Raw genomic sequence first — 20,987 nt, 5'->3', positions numbered from 1 at the left:
GTCTGGGAATTCAAAAGACACAACAGACAAGGGTACAAGGTTTGTTTTCCTACAGGCAAGAAAGTGCTTACAGAGGCACTTCCAGTCTGGGAATTCAAAAGACACGACAGACGAAGGTACAGCGTTTGTTTTCCTACAGGCAAGAAGGTGCTTACAGAGGCACTTCCAGACTGGGAATCCAAAAGACAAGATAGACAAACAATACCCATCATACACTAACACTCCCAACTTAAAGAAAATAATAATAATAAAAGGAAATTCTTCGAAATAGTCCTTAGATTATTTCTGGTGGCAGCAACTACCATATTAATCGGACATCTCGATTAATATTTCATAAACAATCATACCATTTCAATTTTCCCCTTCCGATTAAACTTAAGATAACACAACAAAAAAAAAAAACAATTTTTATCTGGATTTAGTCTAGACTAACACGGAAGGCATAGGACAGTCAAATCGAACATAACAGAACGTAACAGTATCTCATAGTTTTCGATCAAATCAACGTATGAATGAATTTTAAGAGGTGAATGCGATTGCATCGACACTGGCTATCGCGCGCACTACGTTCTGCGTGCAGAATGGAGTAAAATTCGCGTTCAAACATCGAAGTATCTCCATCAGGAGAGAAATATCGTTTAGTTTTCGATCAAATCGAATAATGATTGAATTTTAAGAGCTGAATAAGCTTGCATCGACATTGGCTATCGCGAGCACTACGTTCTGCATGTACAATGGAGTAAAATGGGCGTTTAAACGTCGAAATATCTCACACGCGGAAGAAATAACGCTTAGTTATCGATCAAATCGAAGAATGATTGAATTTTAAGAGCTGAATGCGCTTGCATCGACACTGGCTATCGCGCGCACTACGTTCTGCGTCTAAAATGAAGTAAAATGAGAGTTTAAACGTCGAAATTTCTGTAACTCGAGAGAAGTATCTCATAGCTTTCGATCAAATCAACGTATGAATGAATTTTAAGAGGTGAATGCGATTGCATCGACACTGGCTATCGCGCGCACTACGTTCTGCGTGCAGAATGGAGTAAAATTCGCGTTCAAACATCGAAGTATCTCAATCATGAGAGAAATATCGCTTAGTTTTCGATCAAATCGAATAATGATTGAATTTTAAGAGCTGAATAAGCTTGCATCGACATTGGCTATTGCGAGCACTACGTTCTGCATGTACAATGGAGTAAAATGGGCGTTTAAACGTCGAAATATCTCACACGCGGAAGAAATAACGCTTAGTTATCGATCAAATCGAAGAATGATTGAATTTTAAGAGCTGAATGCGCTTGCATCGACACTGGCTATCGCGCGCACTACGTTCTGCGTCTAAAATGAAGTAAAATGAGAGTTTAAACGTCGAAATTTCTGTAACTCGAGAGAAGTATCTCATAGCTTTCGATCAAATCAACGTATGAATGAATTTTAAGAGGTGAATGCGATTGCATCGACACTGGCTATCGCGCGCACTACGTTCTGCGTGCAGAATGGAGTAAAATTCGCGTTCAAACATCGAAGTATCTCAATCATGAGAGAAATATCGCTTAGTTTTCGATCAAATCGAATAATGATTGAATTTTAAGAGCTGATTCCGTTTGCATCGACACTGGCTATCGCGCGCACTACGTTCTGCGTGTAAAATGTAGTAAAATGAGAGTTTAAACGTCGAAATTTCTCCAACTCGAGAGAAATATCGCATAGTTTTCGATCAAATCGACGTATGAATGAATTTTTCGAGTTTCTGGGCTTGTTTCAAGGATAGAAATCGCGTGCACTACGTTCTGCATGTACAATGGAGTAAAATGGGCGTTTAAACATCGAAATATCCCACACGAGGGAGAAATAACACTTAGTTTTCGATCAAATCGAAGAATGATGGAATTTTATGAGCTGAATGCGCTTGCATCGACACTGGCTATCGCGCGCACTACGTTCTGCGCGAATATGGAGTAAACTGGGCATTTAAACGTCGAAATATCTCAATCAGGAGAGATATATCGCTTAGTTTTCGATCAAATCGAAGAATGATTGAATTTTAAGAGCTGAATGCGCTTGCATCGACACTGGCTATCGCGCGCACTACGTTCTGCGTGCAGAATGGAGTAAAATGGGCGTTTAAACGTCGAAGTATCTCAATCAGGAGAGAAATATCGCTTAGTTTTCGATCAAATCGAAGAATGATGGAATTTTAAGAGCGGAATGCGCTTGCATCGACACTGGCTGGCGTGTGCACTGGGTTCTGCGTGAAGATGGAGTAAAATGGGCGTTTAAACGTCGAAATATCTCACCCGACGGAGAAATAACGCTTAGTTTTCGAACAAATCGAAGAATGATTGAATTTTAAGAGCTGAATGCTTTTGCATCGACACTGGCTATGGCGCGCACTACGTTCTGCGTGCAGAATGGAGTAACATGGGCGTTTAAACGTCGAAATATCTCACACGACGGAGAAATAACGCTTAGTTTTCGATCAAATCGAAGAATGATGGAATTTTATGAGCTGAATGCGTCTGCTTCGACACTGGCTGGCGTGTGCACTGGGTTCTGCGTGAAGAAGGAGTAAAATGGGCGTTTAAGAGTCGAAATATCTCACACGACGGAGAAATAACGCTTAGTTTTCGATCAAATCGAAGAAAGATTGAATTTTAAGAGCTGAATGCGCTTGCATCGACACTAGCTATGGCGCGCACTACGTTCTGCGTACAGAATGGAGTAACATGGGCGTTTAAACGTCGAAATATCTCACACGACCTAGAAATAACGCTTAGTTTTCGAACAAATCGAAGAATGATTGAATTTTAAGAGCTGAATGCGCTTGCATTGACACTGGCTATCGCGCGCAATACGTTCTGCGTGCAGAATGGAGTAAAATGAGAGTTTAAACGTCGAAATTTCTCTAACTCGAGAGAAATATCGCATAGTTTTCGATCAAATCGACGTATGATTGCATTTTTCGAGCTTCTGGGCTTTTTTCAGGGATAGAAATCGCGTGCACTACGTTCTGCATGTACAATGGAGTAAAATAATCGTTTAAACGTCGAAATATCTCAATCAGGAAAGAAATATGGCTTAGTTTTCGATCAAATCGAAGAATGATTGAATTTTAAGAACTGAATGCGCTTGCATCGACACTAGTTATGGCGCGCACTACGTTCTGCTTGCAGAATGGAGTAAAATGGGCGTTTAAACGTCGACATATCCCACACGAGGGAGAAATAACGCTTAGTTTTCGATCAAATCGAAGAATGATGGGATTCTAAGAGCTGAATGCGCTTGCAACGACACTGGCTATCGCGCGCACTGGGTTCTGCGTGAATATGGAGTAAAATGGGCGTTTAAACGTCGAAATATCTCAATCAGGAGAGATATATCGCTTAGTTTTCGATCAAATCGAAGAATGATTGAATTTTAAGAGCTGAATGCGCTTGCATCGACACTGTCTATCGCGCGCAATACGTTCTGCGTGTAAAATTTAATGAAATGAGAGCTTAAATGTCGAAATTTCTCTAGCTCGAGAGAAATATCGCGTAGTTTTCAATCAAATCGACGTATGAATGAATTTTTCGAGCTTCTGGGCTTGTTTCAAGGATAGAAATCGGGTGCACTACGTTCTGCATGTAGAATGGAGTAAAATGGGCGTTTAAGCGTCGAAATATGTCACACAATGGAGAAATAACGCTCAGTTTTCGATCAAAACGAAGAATGATTGAATTTTAAGAGCTGAATGCGCTTGCATCGACACTGGCTATATCGCGCACTGGGTTCTGCGTGTAGAATGGAATAAATTGGGTATTTAAACGTCGAAATATCTCACACGCGGAAGAAATAACGCTTAGTTTTCGATCAAATCGAAGAAGGATTGAATTTTAAGAGCTGAATGCGCTTGCATCGGCACTGGCTATCGCGCGCACTGGGTTCTGCGTGAAGATGGAGTAAAATGGGCGTTTAAACGTCGAAATATCTCAATCAGGAGAGATATATCGCTTAGTTTTCGATCAAATCGAAGAATGATGGAATTTTTTGAGCTGAGTGCGCTTGCATCGACATTGGCTATCGCGCGCACTGGGTTCTGCGTGAAGATGGAGTAAAATGGGAGTTTAAACGTCGAAATATCTCAGTCAGGATAGAAATAACGCTTAGTTTTCGATAAAATCGACGACTGAATGAGTTTTTCGAGCTGCAGGGCATGTTTCGGTGTTACGTTCTGTTATGTTCGATTCGATCGTGTTATGCCTTCCGTGTCTAGACTAAATCCAGATAAATTTTTTTTTTTTTTTTTGAGTTATCTTGAGTTTATTCGGAAGGGGAAAATTTAAATGGTATGATTGTTTATAAAATATTTATCGAGGTGTCTGATTAATATGGTAGTTGCTGCCACCAGAAATACTCTAAGGACTATTTCAAAAAATTTCCTTTTATTATTATTATTTTCTTTAAGTTGGGAGTGATAGTGTGTGATGGATATTGTTTGTCTATCGTGTCTTTTGGATTCCCAGTCTGGAAGAGCCTCTGTAAGCACCTTCATGGCTGTAGGAAAACAAATCTTGTACCCTTGTCTGTTGTGTCTTTTGAATTCCCAGATTTTAAGTGCCTCTGTAAGCACTTTCTTGGCTGTAAGAAAACAAATCTTTGTACCTTTATCTGTCGTGTCTTTTGGTACTTACTAGATTGGATACCCAGTCTGGAAGTGCCTCTGTAAGCACCTTTGTGGCTGTAGGAAAACAAATCTTGTACCCTTGTCTGTTGTGTCTTTTGAATTCCCAGACTGGAAGTGCCCCTGTAAGCACTTTCTTGGGTGTAGGAAAACAAATCTTTGTACCTTCGTTTGTCGTGGGGTTTGAACTAGGTGAGAGTCTATTATCTACTAACTCGTGTTTAATGGGTAGCGTTGACTTACGTTTGATTGCAACTGGCAAACGAATTCCACCTTTCGGCTATCCTGCTATGCGCAGGAATACTGGCACGGGAAAGGATTAAAGTTATTAGGGATAGACAATTGGCAACGTATTTATTTCGTCTAATAGAGTTATGTTGATTTAACTATATTTTAATTTATTCATTGTTAGTTCATTGAAGGTATTACAATATCAGTAATAAGTATCGTCGGATGCAAATGTAGATATATTATACAGCGATGTACAATAAATAAATATTCTAGCTAGATAAATTTTACAAATGTTTGGTAGGATAATATTTATTCGTACCAATAAGATTAATAACAAACGCTATGGTGTGATATGGGCGATGGCGAACGAGATCGAAAGGAACGCGCCTCGCAGTGTTCGGAAATTGGTGAATTTGAGGGCGAAAAACTAGGTGGTGAACCTTTGCGATTTCACTGTAATTCTTCTCGATGCTTCCTCTCTTCCCTTTTTATTTCTGCAGCAATTAATCGTTTGTACCAACGTTCGTCTCTCTTTTTGCTGAGGTGACTTTTACCTTTTCTATTCTTTCTTGATTTCGTCATGGAATTATAATTCGTTCTTGACAACAAGTAAAGTCGTAAATGAGTAAATGATTATTTTATTTGGTAACTGAGTTCACTGTAGACAATCAGTGTGGCTTCGTAGGCCTCGCCCATGGATGAGCAATCTGCTAACTGTGGGAAGAGGAAAACGAAAACCTTAGATGTTTCCAATGATTGGAAACACCGTGATCACTGGTCGATACAGAGAATAATTGTCGTGAATTCAAGATGTTCGAATAAAATTTCATGTGAGTTATTTACTTGATACTTCTATCTGTCAACTATAGCTGCCGACGGATACTTTCGTTCGAAGACAACTTTGTTCAATTAAAAGTTAAACAGAAAAAGGAAGAGGGTGTACAATTTTGAATCTCCTAACTTGTTTGATTTGTGGAGTCGATCAGGTGTGAGTATGGTTTGGCGATGAATCGGTTTTAACAATTAAATTTTGTTTCGCGATTAGTTACTCGATGTTTCGGATTTTCGAACTTTATTAACAATTTTATTAATGGGAATTACAATATGTACTAGACTATTTCTTTGACGCAGACGGATCGACTTGTGAATGAACAAAAGAATAAATGAATCACCGAATCTCAAGTTAATACCGAACCTTAAGTGCAATACTCTTACAATACTTTTTAAGTTAAACTCACTGTTTCCAATTAAGACTGACCTCTGACTGCTCTCAATTAAGACTGAACTCTAACTACTTTCAACACTACTTTCAATTAAATTCTGAACTCGGTAAAACCAGCTCTGACCTGAATTAAAACTGCACTCCAACAACTCTATTGAGTACTGAATCTCTATTTATATTCTTCCTAATTGTCACGTGACCGATTATTTCTCTGTAATTGTACCATTACTACGTGACAATTTATGAATATCGTAACTACCTATTTCCGCTGGAGTTCTTGTTTTCTTGATTATCTCACCCTTTGTTGAAATTTCGTCTTCTTAATCATCTCACGTTTTGCTTGGTGTTAATGATATACAAGGTACTTGAAAGAATGTAGATGTTGCAGGTGGTCGTATTTTGCTGATGCTGCGTCTGCGATCTTTCCATGGCCTTCGTTACCGATGCTAGTGGAGTGTGCCGGGCGCGTGGCTGCTTGCCCTTGCTGAGGTTGCATTTTGTGTATCCGGTGATCGTCTTGCTGATGTCGGTGAATCGTACGAGGTGTGTGGCGACTTGGTGCTTGCCGAGTCTTTGCACGTGTTGTATGCTCTATTTCTTATGTTCCCCAAAGTTATTGTGAGTTCAAGGACAAGTTTTAATACGTCATTCTACAAGAGGTGGTGCGTGGTGGTAGTTTCTATTTGTTAATTTGCTTGCCGAGTTTTAGGTTAGTTTTCCTTTTATAAAATGTTTGTTCGTAGCAATAAGTGACTTTGATGTTGCTTGATGTTTGTATGATCTGTAGTGCTAATTTTATTTGTTGTATTTTCATATTTTCTTTTATGAATACAGGTTATATTGAATCATGGATACTGACATGTCTTGAGCTGTAGAGGTATGTATTATTCTGATTTGTGTTGATTTCATCTTATTTCATATTGTTGTCCTTTATCTTGAACTTGTGTATTTTATTTTAGTGTAAGAAAAGAAAAGAAATAGAGGGAAGCGCAGGCCGTTCGTACCTCCTTTGAAACGTTCCAGGAAACCTGGTCGTCGTGGCGGTGCGAAAGGTCGTAGTCGGGTGCTAAAGAGGTTGAGAGGCTCAACTTCCATGGAGGGTAGTAATGGCGTGGTTGCAACCCCATCGCCGAGTCCTGATGGTCCTTCGGTTATTGACCTTACTTTCTCCGACGAAGACACCCTTGAGTCACCGCCAAGTTCTCCTGTGGTCGAAGTGGTAGATACAAATGCCTGTGCCAAGGCTCGTTTTCCGGAGGAGATTCCTGGAGTATTTTATTTCTTATATTTGTCAATAAAAATATAATATATATTCTCGTCCTTTTCCTCAAATTATTTCTTCTTCGTCACGGTGTTGTTTACTTATTTTGGATTCATCAGGTGAGTTCGCAGTTCATCTAGTTGTTAATTAGTTGTTTTATAGGTTCTCCTCTCTTGTTGATTAATTTAAATATGTATTGCATTTATTTCCCTTTTGCTATTATGTGGTATTTAGTTATTTTAATTTCTAGATTTTACATATACATTTACGGATACATTTGCGTATTCTGTTTTTATTAACTAATTGTGGTATATTTTTTGTCGTCGGATAAAATTGTTCTTCTCCCGGATTGATTCGTATAGGTTATGTTATACCCTGTTATATTCGTTACTTGGTTGAAGTATCTATTTCTATTTTATTTTCTATCTTACCCTCGTATATTAATTATATCTATATATCTATATATATATATATATATATATATATATATATATATAGAATAATAACTATGTTTAATAGATTTTATTAAAGAATTTCCATTTTCATTGCGCTGTGTGTTTGTTTCGAGGTATACGAGTTGTCACTTGCGTTGTTTGTGTATTGCGGTTATCTATGTTTTTGTTACGGCACGTGCGGAGCGCAGGACGTGACAGCAAGACGCAATTGGGGAAATACAGTTGGCTTTGAATTGCACCACCAACCGCGTGACCAACTCGAGCCCATTAGAACTACTAATAGGTAGAACGGCAAGACCTTACGATCTGTTGTTACCCGGTAACATCGAAGAAAAGGAAATCGATATTTCCAATGTAAGACGACAGGCAATAAGAGGGATAGAAACGAATGCTAAATACGAGAAAGACAAGTTCGACAAAGCTAAAGCTAGGATGGTTAGGTGATTTCGTATTACGCGAGAATGAGGAAAGGAATCAAACCAAACTAGATCCAAAATTTAGAGGTCCACTTGTAATAGCAGAAGTCTTGGAAGGGGACAGGTATATTTTAAAGACATTAGACGGTAAGCGATCGTACAAATACAGTCACGACAGGTTGAGGAAAATGCCAGATGGTCGCATCCCTGCTGAGTTGGATGTCTGTAGTGATGGCAATAACAGTGACCATAGAACAGGAAAAAGCTGAAACGTGCACAACGAACGGCCCTGTGCATAACAACGACGGCATACCGTACCGTCTCCCACGCGGCACTTTGCGTGTTGACCGGGAATCTCCCGATTTACATAAAGATAAAGATGCTCGGAGAGACCTACGAGAGGAACAAGATCCATGGGTCCAGGGTTGGCACGGATGACGACTGCAAGCTGAAGGAGGAACTGGAGGCGATTCGCAAGAAGGCCCAAGAGGACTGGCAGAAGGAGTGGAACAACTACAAAAAAGAAAATATCACAAAGAAGCTAATACCGAGTGCGCTGCTATTTACCAAAAAGAAGATGGACATCGATCACCACACCATGCAGCTGCTAACCGGGCATGGGAGCTTCGGTGTCTATAGGAAAAGGATTGGCAGGGACAGCGACAGCAACTGTCTCGACTGTGGAGACCCGAACGACGATGCAGAGCACATCAACATGGAAATTGACCAATTAACAGCAACTCCAATTTCCCTCACTTTCCGAATGAAGACTTTTCTCCACGAATCCGATGATCTCGTGCCCTTAGACACACCCGTCATAGTTTTCCTCGACAGCGTCACCGTGATGGAGAGACACTCTTTCGTACGATTTTAACGACGATACAAGTAATTCTCCGATACGTAGTGCTTGTTCTGTGGCGACACGAATATAACTTAGACTTTCACGAAGTATACACGTTCGACATCCCGTTGACCGCGGATTCGTTACCGGACCCGAGGCTATTGTCATAGCGCCGCTAGTATCTAACATTGTGATTAATTACCAACGCTGTAATACCACTCACTTGTGCCAATAAACTCATTGTTACACCGCATCGATGGCCAATATCAACGAAGATTCATCGAACACCTCCACCCGCAATCCTAACGTCCAGCCGACATCAGAAGTGGGATCAGTGCCGATTATAACAGTGCTAGAACTTACGACCATCGTGCGCAAGTAATTCAGTCGCTAGTGCAAAATCGAATGTGAAACCTAACAAGTTTTCGCTACCACGTATTAACCCTTAAAATCGCACGTTCCGACCCCGCTGCATGAGGCGCAGCTGCCAACCTGATTATGGAAGGAAACTATAATTTCAATAACGAGTGGCCAGTCGACTTCTACGTACTGGAAGCATCAACGGATAGATCAAGTCATCTGGGTGAGTCGTTTCCATTTTACTCCGATTCGGGAGCCGAGCGTTCACTAATTAAAGAGTCCGCGGCCTCGAGATTTTCTGGCAAAGGAATGACTGACATATTAGTAATGCGAGGAGTAGGGAATACCTGTATTAAACATACGCCTCCCATTTGTTCATCGTGTGTATTAATGCTTTTTACATTGAAGTTAATTTCTCATGTCCTTGCTGATAGTTATTTAAAATACGTTATCATGACTATGATGGAATTGGACAAGTAATCGCGATAATTAGATACTCGAGAAGCTAATGACAATGATCTTAGGCTCACTAACGAATACGCGGTCAAGGGGATGACGAACTCTACTTTTCTTCAGCGTCTAAGTTGTACTCAATATTAATGCATGGGGCAATCGCTACGTATCTGAGAGTTACTTGAATCGTCTTTGAGATCGTACGGGAGAGTGGTTCTCCATCACGGTAACGCTGTCGAGGAAAACTATCATGGGTGTGCCTAAGGGCACGAAATCATCGGATTCGTGGAGAAAAGCCTTCGTTCGGAAAGTGAGGGAAATTGGCGTTACTGTTAAATGGTCAATTTCCATGTTGGTGGTTAGGGTGCTACGGTGTAGGTGGGAAGGGTGCTAGCTGCCCTTAAGGGAGAGTTCGATAAGAGGAAGCGTCGTTCGTGAGAAAAATAGATTTGTCCTATTTTCTCGTAGTTGGAACGAGGACTGCTTGTCGGTTTGAAGGACTTTAGTTAAACAAATCTTAAGATTTATAGCGGGTCCTCGAGCTAGCTGAACATGTACTGTGGAGACGCGTCGACATCTGGTAATCATCTTACTCAAAGAATAGAGTCTGCGTGTGGCGAGGCACGTGACAGAAATCGTTGAAATGCTTACCACCGTGCCCCATCCCAAGTATTTCTTTTAAGGAGAGCTATAGAGTTACTTCATGTCTTTGTTAGACAAAACGTTCATCCCTTGACCGCGACTACGTTCGGCGACTGGTTGTCGCCTCGAGCCCGAGCTCACTATCATAAATCTCGAATAAGTACAGTCGGATCGAATGGCAACGGTTTTCTTAATACGGCTATGGTGAAATCTAAATTACAGTACTAGGTGTCTTCCCAAAGTTCCGAGGGGAAGGCTCCGGTGCTCTTTCATCACCGACACGGCCATTCTGACTATCACACGTCCTCGGGTGGATCTAAAATATTGGGTTCTCCCAACATTAGACTTGATACGACTAATATTTTACTCCTTTATAGTTTAGCTAAATTATATTACACTAGTTTATTTATGGTTTAACTAACTATCCAAATAGGTCAAGGGCCCAGGTTAACAACAAAAATTTCGATCGGACGTTCAATGATAAAGTAGGGAAGAAAAAAAAAACACAAAAGTCAGTAGCATTATGATTGGTATTCAAAGCGCCAGTTGCATTTTGTGAGTTACCAGTCAGACCGTAATGACATGACAGATCATTTTCGATTTCGTACACGGACGAGTCTCAGTTTGTTGGATCATATTACCGCACTGGGCGTGTGTGGAGACACTGAGTGCGGGTGCATTGACGTAATAGGTGTGTATGGAGACACTGAATGCGAGTGCAGTGTATAGAGACACTGAACACGAGTGCATTGATGTAATAGGCGTGTATGGAGACACTGAATGCGAGTGCAGTGTATGGAGACACTGAACACGAGTGCATTGATGTAATAGGCGTGTATGGAGACACTGAATGCTAGTGTGTGGTCACACTAGGCTTATGTGGGAATATCGAATGCTAGTGTGTGGTCGCACTAGGCTTGTGTGGAAATATCGAATGCTAGTGTGTGGTCGCACTAGGCTTGTGTACTAGTGTATGGTAACACTAGGCTTGTGTGTGGAAACACTGTGTTACATGTCATAGTCATAGTGTTAATGATCCTCTGAGATCGGTGTAGTCATATCGTCATTGTCACTGCCATTGTCATCACTACAGACGTCCAACTCTGCAGGAGCGCAACTATTCGGCATTTTTCTTAATCTGTCATGACTGTATTTATACGATCGTTTGCCATCTAATGTCTTTAAAGTATATCTATCCCCTTCCAAAATCTCTGCTATTATCAATGGGCCGCTAAACTTTGGATCTAACTTGGTTTAGTTTCTTTCCTCGATTTTGCGCAATACGAAATCACCGACATTAAACCTAACCACTTTAGCTTTGGTGTTATCGAATCTTTCTTTGTCGTGTTTGGCAAAAATTGCTATATTTTTTGTCGCCTGTTGTCTTACATCGGAGATATCTATTTCTCTTTCTTCAACGCTATCAGGTAGCAACAAGTCGTACGGTCTTGCTGTCCTACCGATTAGTAGTTTCAGTGGGCTCGCTTTAGTCACGCGGTTGGTGGTGCAATTCAGGGCCAATTGTATCTCCCCAATCGCGTCTTGCCATGATCGACCGGTCGTCTCTACTACCGTGAACATATTTTTCAACGTACTCATAACACGCTCTACCTGCCCATCGGCTCTACTAGCACCGGTCGCTATCAAGTGGACTTTAATTTGTTTGCTTTCACAGAACTCCTGAAATTCCCTGTCCGTAAAACATCTACCCTGATCTGCTCTTATCCGGCAGGGACTGCCGAATAAAAATATAGCGGACTTGAGAGCTTCGATGGTGTTAAAGGAGTCTATCTTACGGGTATGATGTAAGTGTACAAACTTCGTGAAAGCATCGACTAAAACAATGACATATTCCTTGGAATCCTTTTTACCGCTTAGCTTGCCCGTTATGTCCATGTGGACCGTATGCCAAGGTATGCTGGTCTTAGGTATAGGATGTAGCTCGGCCTGGATCTTACCCGAGCTTGCCTTCGAACTCTACAGGCATGACAGTTCTCTACGAATTTGCGAACATACTTCGCCATTCCTTCGAACCAGTAATACTCGTACAGCTTCTCGAGCGTCTTATCCCAACCCAAGTGCATAATCGACTGATGCACATGGTTGATAACGGACCATCTAAAGCCTCTCGGGACGATGGGCAAGCAGAGGGTTCTACCCCTCCGCTGCACTTTGCGATAGAGCATACCTGAGCGCAACTCATAGGTATTCGCGATATCTTCCGCGAGCTCGTCGTTTCGTAGTTTGCGGGTAGTTTCTATAATTTGCGGGTCGCGACGCTGTTCGGCCAGTAGCCAGTCTTCCGATATTTCGGCCAAGTTGATTTCTTTCTCCGCAATTTTATCAATTTTACGGTGGCCTAAGTCTACGGGATTTCGCGAGAAGAAATCTACGTGGGACATCCTCTTCCCTTCTCGGTACATAATGTCGAAGGTGAAAGTCTGCAAGTAAGCCCACCACCTGTGGACTCTATCGTTCAAATGCGCTTTGTTACTTGACGCTTTCAGCGAATTGCAATCCGTAACAACAAGAAATTCTCGTCCGTGTAGGTAGTGACGGAAATGCTTGATGGCGTTTACGACTGCTAACGTTTCTAGTTCGTAGGAATGATATCTAGATTCCGCGGGGGTAGTTCTTTTGCTGTAGTACTCGATTACTCTATTTTTACCTTCGACTTTATGCATCAAGATCGCTCCGTAGCCCTCCGAGCTGGCGTCGGTATGTAGCTCAATTGGGTAATTAGGGTCGAATATCATTAGTACCGGCGCGTCGGTCAGGACGGAAACTACCTGTTGTCTGATTTTCTCGTGCCTATCTGACCATGTTATGTTTTTGCTACCTGAGGTGAGCGCATACAGGGGTTTCATCATCTGCGAGAATTTAGGGACGAACCTACGGAAATACGAAGCTAACCCGATGAATTGTCTGAGCTGAGTGACGGTCGTTGGCGCGGGTAAGGAACTTAAGGCGTGTATTTTACCCGGGTTGGGGCGAACTTCTCCGTTATGGATTATATATCCCAAGTAAAGTACCGTTGTTTTCAGAAAAGAACATTTCGCGAAGTTGAACGAAAATCCGGCTTTAACAAGAGTATCTAGTACGGTGTTCAACCTTTCTAGAGCTTGATCTATCGAGTCGGCAATAACTAAGACGTCATCTAAATAAACGACGACGTAAGAATACGCAAGGTCGCCTAAGGCGTTAAAGATGGCCCTCTGAAAAACGGACGGTGCATTTTTCAATCCGAACGGCATCGTTACATACTCATATTGTCCGTCGGGTGTAACGAACGCGGTATACTCCGTTGAATTGGGATGTATGGGGATTTGGTGGAACCCGCTGGCCATATCCAGGCTAATGAAGTATTTCGCGTTCTGCAATCTCGCGATTTGGTCTGCGATAAGGGGTAGGGGATACCGATCCGCAACCGTATGTTTATTTAGCGCTCGGAAATCTACGCACAGTCTATCCGAGCCGTCCTTCTTCTTCACGAGCAACATAGGACTTGCGAACGGTGACTTACTAGGTCTTATAATGTTTGCTTTAATTAGTTTGCTAATTCTCTCCCGCACGGTTTTCCGCTAAAATGGGCGTAAAAATTATACGCGCTAATAGTACGCGGGTCGATCGAACACGTTCTGCGCCTCTCCTCGCACCGGCGTCAAAGCCACCCCCGATGGCTGCAACGCACTGGTGCACTTGCAACATTAACCACTGGTCCTTCCTTTTTCGTGTGATATTATACCAGCATCTGTGATGCCATTTCAAAGACCGCAATCAAGGCATTAAATGCCAGATTAAAGCGACGCGATAATATTACCCGAATATTCGTCCGTAAATGTTACCGTATAGATGTTTAATTAAGCAGTATTATGCTTCGAATAATTTACTATCACATGTTCCACAAGAAAACATATGTTTCACTTTTCCCCGTAGTATGATTGTAATTTATAACAAATATTTATATGTCGGAGATGAAAGAACACCGGAACCCCTCCTTGGATTCGCGGGAATACCGTAACGTTGTGACTTAGATTAAACAAATGCCGCTCCGATTATTCGAGATTTATGATCATGAGTTTGGGCTCGAGGCGACAATCAGTCGCCGAACGTAGCCGCGGTCAAAGGGATGAACGTTTTATCTAACAAAGGCACAGAGTAACTCTATACCTCTCCTTAAAAGAAATAGTCGTAGCGACACGTGGCAGTAAATACTTCAATAGTTTCTATCCCGCGGCCCGCCACACGCAGATATTGTCCTCCGGGTAAGATGATCGCCGGGTGTCGGCATGCCTTTGTAGTGTATGTTTAGCTAACTTGAGGACCCGCTATAGATCTTAAGATTTAGTCAAGCGAAATCCGTCAAATAGACTTTGTTGCAACTACGGGAAGATAGGAGAAACCTATCTTCCACGAACGTTGCCCCCCGTCAACAACCTCCCCTCAAGGGCGGCCAGCATCTCTTTCAAAACGCCGATATGGAGATCGACCAATTAGCAACAGCGCTAATTTCCCTCGCCTTTGGAACGAAAGCTTTCGTTGACGAATCCGAGGATCTCATGTCCTTAGACGCACCCATTATAGTTTTCTTCGACGGCATCATCGAGACGGAGATTCTTTCTTTCGTACGATCTCATCGACGAATGACAGTACCACCTTACAACCAGTGAATACCTCACATCTAGTAAACAAAGAGTTAGACTTGAACTGTGCGAGAACATACGTTTATCATCCCGTGACCGCGGATTCGTTTCGAACCTAAGGTCATTATCACTAGTGCTACGAGTGCCTAACCTTGTTGATAAGCCTGTGCTAGTAAACTCTTTATTGTATCACGGCAATGGCTAATTGTAATGAGAATTCATCAAACGCCCCTCTCCATAATCCTGACCCTAATCCGACATATAATTTATAATTTAAAATATTTATAATTCACTGAAAGTATCTTCCTGTCACGATTATAGACGTAAAATGTCAAATTAAAAGTACCAAATTAAAAACATATGGTATCCCGAAACCAAACGTACGACATGGCGAATCACGATGATACGATAAAAATTGATCTATGTCTTGATTTATTCAAGCAGAACGAACTTACTCGAACTTTTCCAGAATAAACGATTTATTCGATAATATCCGTCACCAGCTTCTCCTCCTTCAACGGTAACAACTGACACCGAAAGCTCGAGAGACCCGAACAGTGAGACGTACCCAGAAGCAATGCAGTTACCTGAGCAAAAGAGTCCCAAAGACCAAGGACGTAGGAAATTTCGAGAAACGGAAATGGAAACTGGAGTAGCGCGTCAATCAGCACTGACGGAAACTAATAAAAATGAAAAAACCAAACTAATTCGTTTCACAAATTATTAAAACGATATTATTCAAAATTTCACTTGGTTTTCTCACTGCACACGTCAATAATTGTCGAAATATCAATACTAAAAAGTTAATAAAAAAAATATCTTCTTTCTTCATACCTGTCTTTCTCCCGGGCGGCGAAGGAATACTAGAATGTTCGAGAACAACGGATAATTTTTGATTTTATCTCAATATCAATTTCAATCTTTTTAAACGAAATATAATCTGAACGATGAAACGTTTGATCAAATAATGTTCTTCGTTCGATACTAAAGGAAATTGAGAAGAAACATCGAAAATTCGTCAATAAAACGAATTTCTTTGTTTCTGTAGGATAATAAACTTGATATACGTATTGGTTTTTAAAATCAATATATCTAACCAATGGGCACACTTTTAACAAGGGTGATGGAACATACCAAAAATCTTTCAAGATGGTCTTGGCAACGGAAGAGTCGAAAATATGACAATTATAAATGAAAAATTCTAATATTTTACAGCTGACAACGATAAAGAACTCCAGATATTCTCCTAATTAATTTACAACAAATTCGCGTATATGATCGATAGCTGATCATTGTGCCCCACAGCCCTTGTAAAACGATAAGAATTTCCTGGAAAAACTTGTAGCCACGAAATGAAAAAGATGATAAAACTTCTAACAAGAGTACTGAGACGAGCAACTTTGTACTTACCCCTTCGGAGTAGGGAACGTGATTAAACGTCCGCGAGTTCGAAACTTTTGTAAGTCACTGGCACGGCCGCTGCTTATGGTGGGAATGTAATAGATATAAGTACAGAGCGCGTGAGCGAACTAAAAACGCGATATAGGGGTAAAGAGAGAGACCGTTCCGTCCTTCTCTAATGCCCGCGTACTTGTACCGGAAATATGTAACAACGGTAAACGAGCGCCGTCAGTATCCACTAGTGTGCATGCCTGATTAAACAAGGACAGGAAATGCCTATATACAGCCTTCTCTTTCTATTTCCATGTCGCATCCATCTTACTATACAGTAGACAGGACTCGACTATTCCATCATTATATTCGCACCCTGCTTATGTGTGAACCAACATCGCCATGACAACAAATCGTTCGTCTCCTGTTTGATGCTCAGTTTTCAACGGAGTTGAAGGGAAACTTTATAAGAGAAAGGAAGTGACGGATTGTCTCAAAGTAATAAACGAAAATTCTCGTAACTATCGAAAAACGATAGTCAATACAAGGATATCATTATCACATTTAAAACTATCACAATGAACGGTGATTTATCGCTGCAAGGTACCACAAATAAGATATCTTATAATTTGCGAAAAGAGGTAAGGAATATTCTAGATTTTAGACTTTGGAACTTCCATGACAGTCATGAGTGTGTTTTGTCATTGATTTGCCATATTGCGTTTTTCACAATTGTTGTTCATTTTTTGTGATATTTTACACTCGCACATAGTATCTATGATTTTTTCTTTCGATAATTCTTATAATTATTGTCAATAATTAATTATTTATAACCATTTACGCTGTATTATATATCATTAAGATTTATCTTTGCACGTATCAAGATGGTAGATAACAAAATTATGTGTAACAAATTGATTAAACTCGCAATGTAACAGAAAATTGCATGAAAATCTTTATATTATTAATAATTATTGTTAATAATAAAAAAAATAAATGTCGCATTAGGAGGAGAGTCGTACTTCGGAACGTAATCGGAACATATTGTACCTTATATGTGATTATTTGGGACGCAATGGGTGAGTACATTGCAATTTAGATATCTTCTTAGTTGCAATTTTTTCGAATAATATCGGTGACCAATCGAAATAGAAATTAGTGCGGAAAGAGGGGAAGGAACCAAAATTTGAAAATCGACATCGGTAACTCAGTAGTTATAGAATAACTCAATCGATAACGTAGATTAACTAGTTATAAATGAAAATATATATAAATTCAAACTTTAAAAATTGGAAATTAAAAAGCAGAAGGCAAAATATTATCGCCGAGGATTTATATAATAATAAATAGACAGTACATTCTTTTTGTCTGTCTTACCTAGAAATAAAACAGTTAATTGATGATTATCGTATAGTGTGTACTCATAGCATAAAATTTGTTCAATGAATTAAAAATTATATTTTTTAGATATGTAGACATTAGCGATGTATTAATCCGGGAAGCTCGTCTACCTCGGAAATATCGAGTCTGCGACAACGTCGATTTGGAAATTATTCTTACAGAATATGAAAATTATTACAAGATGAAATTCCAAAAATATCCTATATTGTGCAAGAAAATAACTGGAAAGGAAATAAAGACGAGGGAAATGACAAATGCGAACAAAGTGTAAGAATTTAAATTATTTAACACTATTCAACGTTCTCAACGTATTCAACGTATCGATTACAATATCATTCAATCTTCGAAGAAGTAGTAAAACGTGTCAAATCTGTTAGCAAAGAAACGAGAAGTGAGTCTGTGAAAGGGAGGAATGTACAACAGAAGATGACGGGTGACGCTACGGATGATATTAATCTCGCAATGACAGTGACACCAATTTTCGCCAATGAAAGCGATGGAGCTTCATCAGAAGAGCTATTTAACGTCTCAATGGAACAATCCACGCAATCAAAGATATCGCAACGGGCTCGGAAGCTTTATATAGACAATCCGGAATTGCGGAAGATTGCTGAAGACATTTCATGCGTAAGTTATTTTCGATTAATATACGTATTGTAAAGCTTTTTAAAAATAAAATACCTATCGATAAACAATCCACTGTATATCAATGACGCAGGGATTTTCAGTAAAGCTTTAAATAACGAATTACATAACACTTACGGAAATTAATACGGAGATTATGCGCCATTTCATCTTTGTATTGTCGCAGGAAATCATACTGACAAAATTAAATGTATATTGGGACAACATTGTAGGCCTAGAGGAATGTAAATCTGCTATTAAGGAGGCCATTGTGTATCCCCTTAAGTACCCTATCTTTTTTAATGGCCCATTTTCTCCCTGGAAAGGTATTCTGCTATACGGACCACCTGGTACAGGTAAGATACTCGTATTTCTTTCATTCCCGTACATGTTTACAATCAATTACGAAATAGGGAAGACGATGTTGGCGAAGGCAGTCGCAACAGAATGCCAATGCACCTTTTTTAACATAACGGCCAGCTCATTGGTGAGCAAATGGAGAGGCGATTCCGAGAAGTATATCCGTGTAAGTTGATTTCCTTTGTCTATGAAGAAGAGATTCTAGGTTTAAAAAGATTTGTTTTTATTTGTCGTCATTCATATATAAATAGAATAGTTGTTTGGAAAACGAAATGATATTACGTTCGTGATGAAACAATGAATTTAAGGAATTTTGAATATAATATTTAATAAATAATAAATACATTTGTTAAACTGAACAGGTTTTATTTGAACTTGCCTATAATTATTCGCCTACAATTATTTTTATCGACGAGATTGACTGGATAGGCACAAATAAAGGAGTAAACTGTACATTGTCTGAACCTGCAAAGAGATTCAGATCAGAACTTCTTTCTAGATTGGATGGATTAGTATCTAACGAAAATTCTAATGTAGTTCTTTTGGCTGCAACTAATTGCCCTTGGTATGTATATCACGCTATTTCAATGTTTTCTAAGTAGAAAATATCTTAATATCATAATTATTCATTATCTTAATCTTAATTATTGTGTTGTTCGGAATATTCCTTCGTTATTATTAATATAACAGAACAATAATATTTATTGTAAATATATTATTAGGGACATTGATGCAGCTTTACACAGACGCCTCGAAAAGAAAATATACGTATCATTACCAAATGAAGTTACTCGACTCGATATGTTCAAATTATACCTTAGCAACCAGTTATTAGAGAATATGGATATTGTAAACCACATAATAAAATCTACTGAAAAATATTCTTGCGCGGATATAAAATTGCTTTGTAAGCAAGCATGGCTGCTAGAAATAAGTCCAATGTGGGAAAAACTTGAAAAAAAAGAAACATCTGTTACGACTTTGAAATATGAATTAAAGAATTATGAAATAATAGCAAAATTGTTAAAAACAATGTCACCTACAGTCACGGATGTGGATAGATATAAAGCGCGGAATAAATATGTATGCCATAAGAACATATTTTAAAAAATATAAATGGTTATCATAATATATATCATTAATATAATTATCGTTCGAAAAATTGTTCGTGTGCGTGCATGTATGTGTGCGCACGCGCTATAAACAAGTTTGAAATGTTCGTTCTACATATATGTATACGTGGTATACGTATTCCCTTATAATATATAATATGTGTAATCTGAGTGGTAATATATCCACGTATTACATATGTGTTAGTGTATTTTATCGATAATCTGTCTTTTATTTCCTCTTATCTTATTAACGCATGTATGGGCGCGTATATGCGCCGGGCGAAAGCTATGGGTGTAGACTCAGAACACATATATGCGTTTTTTGCAAGTATTCCGCATGGCCTAAGGACAGATATACGCGTTTGTCAATTTTTCCGATCAAGTAGAAGTAATACTATTACATTTATGTGAGATAAATATGAATGTATTCCTTAGTAACGGCAGTAAGCAAATGCCAATAATGTCTCGTTATAATTGTCTACCTGTTTCGAGGACAGTCGCATCTAATTATCGAGAAGAAAATGTGTTGTTTGTGAGAAAAATAAGAGAATGCAGAAAATGCGATGTCGGATTATGTATCGATAATTGTCTTGAAATTTTTCTCATACAACTGAATTATTAGCCAAATTCTGTTGTAAATTCTAAATGTTTATTGTAAATTTCAATGTTTAAAATAAATAATCAATACTAAAAAATAACGCCCTTGAATTATTTAATCTCGTGCAAAAGAATTACTATAACTTATTACGCTTTGCGCTTTCAATAGTCAATCAACAGAGTTCAGTCTAACGAAGAAGTTCCCTCCTACGCTAACGAACTGTCCTGTTTTTGCGTCCAGGCTTTCAGGACATAAATTAAAATATCGCACATAAGCACAGCGTAACAGCGGCTTAAATTTAAGTTACAAT

At 39.6% G+C, this 20,987-nt stretch overlaps 1 protein-coding gene and 2 long non-coding RNA genes across 5 annotated transcripts; all 3 read left to right on the top strand.

Moving 5' to 3' along the window:
• Nucleotides 1-336: 336 nt before the first annotated feature.
• On the top strand, nt 337-3,342 carry LOC126927522 (uncharacterized). Of its 3 annotated transcripts, none has more exons than XR_007715565.1 (3): nt 337-478; nt 1,443-1,515; nt 2,888-3,342. It is a non-coding gene; the product is annotated as an uncharacterized LOC126927522 (long non-coding RNA). The 3 variants fall into 3 exon arrangements; XR_007715564.1 differs by lacking the exon at nt 1,443-1,515 and adding an exon at nt 984-1,056; XR_007715563.1 differs by lacking the exon at nt 1,443-1,515 and adding an exon at nt 525-597.
• A 2,645-nt stretch (nt 3,343-5,987) lies between these two features.
• Nucleotides 5,988-7,431, top strand: LOC126927520 (uncharacterized). The gene is made up of 3 exons (XR_007715561.1): nt 5,988-6,662; nt 6,954-6,996; nt 7,079-7,431. It is a non-coding gene; the product is annotated as an uncharacterized LOC126927520 (long non-coding RNA).
• An 8,812-nt stretch (nt 7,432-16,243) lies between these two features.
• LOC126927487 (katanin p60 ATPase-containing subunit A-like 2) lies at nt 16,244-20,276 on the top strand. Its single transcript, XM_050743601.1, has 7 exons — nt 16,244-17,661; nt 18,050-18,250; nt 18,361-18,610; nt 18,795-18,963; nt 19,021-19,133; nt 19,330-19,532; nt 19,690-20,276. The coding sequence occupies exons 2-7, from the start codon at nt 18,165-18,167 to the stop codon at nt 20,072-20,074; spliced, it is 1,206 nt and encodes a 401-aa protein (XP_050599558.1). The 5' UTR covers nt 16,244-17,661; nt 18,050-18,164; the 3' UTR covers nt 20,075-20,276.
• The last annotated feature ends 711 nt before the right edge of the window (nt 20,277-20,987 follow it).

This window comes from Bombus affinis, unplaced genomic scaffold, assembly GCF_024516045.1.
Source record: "Bombus affinis isolate iyBomAffi1 unplaced genomic scaffold, iyBomAffi1.2 ctg00000123.1, whole genome shotgun sequence".
In the NCBI taxonomy this organism is placed as follows: Eukaryota; Metazoa; Arthropoda; class Insecta; order Hymenoptera; family Apidae; genus Bombus; species Bombus affinis.
Note: the sequence above shows the minus strand (reverse complement) of the source record. Positions and strands in the feature narration are given on the sequence as shown.

Bases quoted from the DNA above. Each gene is read 5' to 3' on its own strand.
- LOC126927487 (XM_050743601.1), top strand. From the start codon at position 18,165: ATGAAATTCCAAAAATATCCTATATTGTGCAAGAAAATAACTGGAAAG. The intron at 18,251-18,360 runs GTAAGAATTTAA...CAAATCTGTTAG, and splicing joins ATGACAAATGCGAACAAAGT to CAAAGAAACGAGAAGTGAGT. The intron at 18,611-18,794 runs GTAAGTTATTTT...GTATTGTCGCAG, and splicing joins TTGCTGAAGACATTTCATGC to GAAATCATACTGACAAAATT.